This window comes from Bison bison, unplaced genomic scaffold, assembly GCF_000754665.1.
Source record: "Bison bison bison isolate TAMUID 2011002044 unplaced genomic scaffold, Bison_UMD1.0 scf7180017864471, whole genome shotgun sequence".
NCBI lineage: Eukaryota > Metazoa > Chordata > Mammalia > Artiodactyla > Bovidae > Bison > Bison bison.
In genome coordinates this window covers 38691563-38697788 of record NW_011495032.1, presented here as the reverse complement: position 1 = coordinate 38697788, position 6226 = coordinate 38691563, and the positions used below count along the sequence as shown (strand labels likewise).

General features: G+C 50.4%; 1 protein-coding gene across 2 annotated transcripts in view; it reads right to left on the bottom strand.

The window, feature by feature from the left end:
• Positions 1-6226, bottom strand: part of SMARCAL1 (SWI/SNF related, matrix associated, actin dependent regulator of chromatin, subfamily a-like 1) — a 54191-nt gene that overhangs the window by 29282 nt on the left and 18683 nt on the right. For both annotated transcript variants that reach the window (XM_010861162.1, XM_010861161.1), the window contains exons 7-9: positions 5103-5289; positions 2542-2692; positions 1490-1648 (exon numbers count right to left, since the gene is read on the bottom strand). In XM_010861162.1, the coding sequence (XP_010859464.1) occupies positions 1490-1648; positions 2542-2692; positions 5103-5289 (497 nt within the window). The remainder of the gene's footprint in view (positions 1-1489; positions 1649-2541; positions 2693-5102; positions 5290-6226) is intronic.

The window sequence follows — 6226 nt, the reverse complement described above, 5'->3', positions numbered from 1 at the left end:
CTGGCATCTTCTCCGCAATGTTGTAGGCAAGCCGCTTCATCTCTCAGGGACAGTTTTCCACCTGCAAAGTGGGGCTGGCGATGCCCCTGCCCTGCCCTGCCCACCTCACCGGCTGCACTGAACAAATCTCTTTGCTGGTTTCTAAGACACACCTCCCACTAACCAGTGTGCTGAGGACCTGGGTGTGCCCCGTGCTGGCGCCTGGTGCTGCTGTCCAGCGTGTGCAGTCTCCTTCCCCTCCCTGAGTACCTCCTTGGCTCCCACGTCTCTGAAGGCACTGGGATGGATTGTGACGATCTGCGTGTGCTTCTGTCTGTCCTGCTGGGCTATGGCTCCCTGGAGGCCAGAGGCTGACCTCCTCCCTCCCTACCCGCAGCAGTGCATGGCCCTGCACAGGGATGACCCTCTAGTTGGCTGAGCAAATGGATGAAGGTGGCTCCCTTGCAGTCAACCTGCTGCTGGGAAACCTGAGGCAGAGCCTCCACTGCAGCCTTATGGCTCAGAGGCTCACCAAGAGCTTTCTAAGAGCCCTTCCCTTTCGCTCTCTCTAGACGAGATGTGCGCTTGACAACACAAGCAGCAAGGTCTGGGGAGCCACTGTCGACAGAGAATCCTATTTTTAGAGGAGGGAAATACCACTGGCAGTTTTCCAGTCACATGTTCGCATAAAGACCCTTTCATGTCACCTGGAGGCACTGGGGTCGCCTGTTCTGCCAAGAGGAGAAGTGAGGATACACTTACATTGGAATTCATCCATCGCACGCTCCACCACGGACCGTCTGTTACCTGGACTTGGGCTAGGAGCTGACCGGATGTGGGCGGGGATGGGAGAGACTCACACCTTTTCAGGGTTATATCTGTGAGTCTTGTGGACACAGAATGCTGGAGAGGAGGCCAGCCTCTCCAGACTTTCCTTCTGGAGCGTGAGAGGAGTTAGAAGAGGGCAAGTGGCAACTACAAGACATACCATCACATCTGGGAGCAAGACTCTGAAAGCTTCTCTAAAAAAGGGTAATGAGTGCTTTTGTGTGTATGTGTTTGTGGTGGGAGGGAACATCTTTACATCGGCTGAAAGAAAATCTATTAGCTGTTTGAACTGCACGCCTGGGTCATGCCGACAAAGAGGGCAGCAGATGAAGGCGCAGGCCCGTGCTGTCCAGGCTGTAGTTCCTGGAGTTCTGGGCTGTCTGGGGTCCTCGGGCTCCATCGTGACCCCCCGTGGGGAGAGGAGGCGGGCTGGAAACCCCCAGCACAGACCCAGCAGATCACCATTTTCCAAAAAGCCCCCAGAAGATCCTAATATATAGCCAGGACTGAGAATTGATATTTGAGAGAAATGAAATACCAGTTCCTTACAAAATGAAGCCAGTGATTTCTCTTCTAGAAACCTAGGGAGGCTCCATGAAGTTACAGATGTGGACATTCGTGGAGCTTTCAGGGAGCCTTTACCCAGGGAGGAGGTACTGAAAGGCTTTGTCGAGTCACTTACAATGATGACAACTTTAAATGGGGGTTTTAGCTGCTTTTCTAACTTGCTCAGAAGATCAAAACTGACAATGTTGACCAAGCCATCTGTCAGGCGGTCCTTCCCGGTCACCACGACGTTGATGTCTACTGGGTTCAGAGACGGCAGCCACCGACAGAAGGCCTGGGTGTGACAGGAGAGAACAAAACCCAAGTGAGGCTCTGGCCCGACAGCCGCCAGCTGGGACCCCCGCCAAGCCATCACTGACTCTCTCCAGGTGGACCAAGGTTAGCGCCCCCTGCAGGTACACTCGGTCTGCCCCCTCCCCACCCTCCTGCATTTATTTGTCTTACCCCTGTCCCTATGAACGGCCATAGCCTGGGGAAGCCGACAGCTGCCCCGGAGTAGCATGAAGCTGGGGAAAGCTACGGACAATGAACCACGTCTTCCTTCCTCACCGCGTCTGCTTATGGAGAGTTTTATTCATTTCACAGGACCACTCTGATCCCTGGGTTTATGCTAGACAAGCTCATGGCTGAGAGACAACACAACAGTCGTGCCAGGTTCTTCAGCCAAAAAGTTGCCCAGCAGACAGAGCACCTCCTACCCACACCACTTGCTACTGGGTGTAAAATCCCGAGCCCCCAGTTAGGAGGTGTGACCTCAAGGTCCCGGAACCGCCCCTCACTAGCAGTAAGCGTGGTGCTTAGCCTCTTTGAGGGGCAGTTTTCTCATCTGTGAGTGGGGTTAACATCTCGTGTCTATTGCACATGGCTACTTAAGGATTAAGGGAAATAAAGGGAGTAAAACTATTCTGAAACCTAAGTGAAAGGTGTTGTCAGCAGGGACACCAGAGGCACTCAGGAAGCGTCTGTAACAGACGCAGGTGAGTTGGAGCTTGGAGTGTTCCTGAAGGCCAGGGGCCTGACCTCAGGAGGCTATCTCATCTCCCTTCTCGCCCTCAGCTGACACAGAGCCTCGGAGCTTCCCTGGGTCCTGCCCCCGAACAGTCATGTGGTGACTCTGCCTCTGAGGAAAACTGTCCTTGTTAACGTGATGACGCCAGGAGAACTGACCTGCTCCCAGGTGAAGCGCACAGATGACGGCACCACCACCAGGAGGGGCCACTCCTTCCGGTAATAGGCCGCTATGCAGATGGCTTGGATGGTCTTCCCCAGGCCCATGTCATCGGCAAGCAGCAGGCGGCCTCTTTGTGCTATAGCGAAACTGAAGTGGACAAGGTCAGGATACAGCACAGCACACCTCCCAGGGTGGCGGTTAAACTGCCGTCGCATATCACAGGAAGCCACACCGCTGCTTGGGTGGGGGCTACCTGTTCATGAGAGACCTCTCCCCCGAGAAGGAAGACAGGGGCCACAGGGGGCAGGGTGGTAATAATCTAGAGAAGACTACAAACAGGGACAACGTGCTGTGCTTAGTTGCTCAGCTGTGTCTGACTCTTTGCGACCGCATGGACTGTAGCCTGCCGGGCTCCTCTGTCCATGGGGATTCTCCAGGCAAGAATACTGGAGTGGGTTGCCATGCCCTCCTCCAGGGGATCTTCCCGACCCAGGGATTGAATTCAGGTCTTCCACATTGCAGGCAGATTCTTTACCATCTGAGCCACAAGGGAAGCCCATGAATACTGGAGTGGGTAGCCTATCCCTTCTCCAGTGGATCTTCCCGACCCAGGAATTGAACAGCAGTCTCCTGCATTGCAGGTGGATTCTTTACCAGCTGAGCTACCAGGGAAATGTGTAGTCAAAGGGTAGGGAGAAGCTCCAAGACCTTTAGGTCATGGAAGCGAAGTAGGCAGAGTTTCCAATAAGATGAGTTGCTCTCTGCCTGGTGCAGGTGAGGCCCACGGGATGGAAGGGAAGAGAGTGGGAAAGCCTCTTTAAAGAGGGACTGGGAAGGCTGTGCTTGTCACGGGAGGGATGTTGGGAAGGGAAGGGAAGAAAGGAAAGACGGTGGGATCAAAATATGGTTTTTCTCAAGGTCACAGAGGACTCTGTATGCGTAAGCGTGGCAAAGACGGAAAACACTGGAGAAAAGAATGATGTCCAGAGGGAAGGATGGAGCAAGAGTGCTGGTCTAGGAGGGGCACTGTGGCTCATTACCTAGCAGCCTGCAACCGTGACCCTGACCCTCCAGGGCAGGAGCCCTGGCTAACAGTTTGTGAATAAGGCATGGATTACTACTCCACTCCTTTGGAGCCCCACTGGCCTGGGTTAGGATTCCAAGTCCACCACCTGGGAGCTGTGTGTCTTTATCCAAGTGATCTATACCCTCCTTGTACCTCAGCTGTCACGTGGAATAACAGCCAGACCTACTCCAGAGAGTGTAGCAGGCATTCACAATGTCTAAAATATTTAAAACAGTGCTTGGTGCCATTGTAACTGCTGGGAAAGTGTCTCTCTTATAACTAGTATTCCCCAAAATGAGAAAAATAACCAAGACACAGTGACAGTAACTTGCTTGACTCACATGATGAATCAAGGAAAAGCTAAAAGGATCTCCGAAAGCCAGATACCTGGTCTCCTGCTCCAAACACCACTCCTCTTTCATCGGAATTCCTGCAAAACTGATCACTTGCTCAGGACCCTGATAATAAGCCAACTGACTAGTTCTTCTCCTTTTCTTCTTACACAGAAAAGACAGAGGACATCCCCTCTTCTGATCAGCAGTTGGCATGGCCCACAAGAATTCCAGGCTGCACAGGTCTTTCTGAATTGCCTGAAAACAGCATTTCTGCCCTTCAGAAGCCAGTGACCAACCAAGGTGGGAAAGTGAGCAGTGGGCCTGTGGGTGGCATGGACCGAGGACACGTACGTTACTTCTTACACTATTTTGAGTAGAGTTTGTGCACCCTTGCCATCCAGAGTCCTGATTAACTTCATTTCAGTCGCTCAGTCATGTCCGACTCTGCGACCCCATGGACTGCAGCACACCAGGCTTCCCTGTCTATCACCAACTCCTGGAGCTTGCTCAAACTCATGCCCATTGAGTTGGTGATGCCATCCAACCATCTCAGCCTCTGTCATCCCCTTCTCATCCTGCCTTCAATCTTTCCCAGCATCAGGGTCTTTTCCAATGAGTCAGTTCTTTGCATCAGGTGGCCAAAGAACTGGAGTTTCAGCTTTAGCATCAGTCCTTCCAATGAGTATTCAGGACTGAATATCCTTTAGGATTGATTGGTTTGATCTCTGTGCAGTCAAAGGGACTCTCAAGAGTCTTCTCCAACGCCACAGTTCAAAAGCATCAGTTCTTCGGTGCTCAGCTTTCTTTATGGTCCAACTCTCACATCCATACATGACTACTGGAAAAACCATAGCTTTGACTAGGCGGACCTTTGTCGGTAAAGTAACGTCTCTGCTTTTTAATATGCTGTCTAGGTTAGGGATTAATTTAGGGAACTAACTTAGGGAATTCCCTGATTAACTTAGGGAATTTGAAATCAATGGTTACAATCAGGCTTTGGTGATGGCACACTTGGGCTGTTTAATTCTAATCCCTAGATGCTTTCAGAAGGTTGTGAAAGAGGAGTATTCATAAAAGAGGGAGCATCTGAACCTAGGTCATGGTGATCGATAAACCTGAACGGGAGACAGCACAAGAAGACAAAGGAAGAACCTACTTGACTCCAGCTCTCTGAAAGGGCAGCAGGCTAGACACAAGCTTGGAGTCCACCCTGGACAGGTCTGCCTCGGGGATGTCTGCCACAGGAGAGAGAGACGTCTTCTGGAGCTGAGCGGTGAAAGCCAGGGTGAGGGTCTTGGGCAGAGGATCCAGCTGAACTTGTGGAAGGCCGCGCACTCTTTCCACTAGAAAGAACAGAGGTATAAGAATTGGAGTGTTAATGCCCAAGACTTCTGGGAGAAAAAAGAAGGGGCTTTGACATACAAAGTTCAAGGGCTGGAATTCTGCAGTGTGCCACCTTCTTCAAAAAAGTAACTGGAGAGAAAACTGGGCGCTGACAGATGCATGGCAGAGCACCAGCTTTCTCCCTCTGTACTTGATGTCCGCAAACAAGAGGGTGCTCAGTAACGCAAAACTGATCTTCACTACGCTACGCAAACACTGGAAAGAACTAACATGTTTTTGTGACTGATCTTTTTTAACCTTAAGTCATTTAAAAATGACTTCCTTTCAATAAATAACAACTCATATTCTTCAAAAACTAGCCCAATTAAAGCAAGATTAGAATGAATAAATCTTGCCTTGTTTTCATTCTCCTTATGTTTTATTTTGGTTTTGATACTTGAGAAGACGGAGAACTTTAAGCTACATGCTGTCCACAGGCAAGAAAGCACTGCGGTCCTTGCAGAGAAACTGTGAGGTGTTTCCAAGAAAGAAGAGCAGCTGCGGCAGCCTGGATGGGAGGGGAGCGTGGGGGAGTATGGATACATGTGTATGGCTGAGTCCCTCTGCTGTCCCCTGAAACTATCACAACATTGTTAATTGGCTATATTCCAATACAAAATAAAAAGTATTAAAAATAAATAAAAGCAAAAAAAATACATAAAATTAAATTATATCACAAGCCAGGAGGTGGGGTGGGGGGAGGAGAAAAATCAGTAGGACAGGAGCGCTATTCATAAATAATGACAAAGGGCAGCGTCCATGCAAAGGCCACCGACTGAGAACAATGCACATGGCCTTGCACTTTGGACATTTTCCGTAAGAGAAAAAGCATCTCCTCTTGGGAGAGGTGGCCTGTGGACCAAATCAGTCTACTTATTGTTCTGATAAATAAAGTTT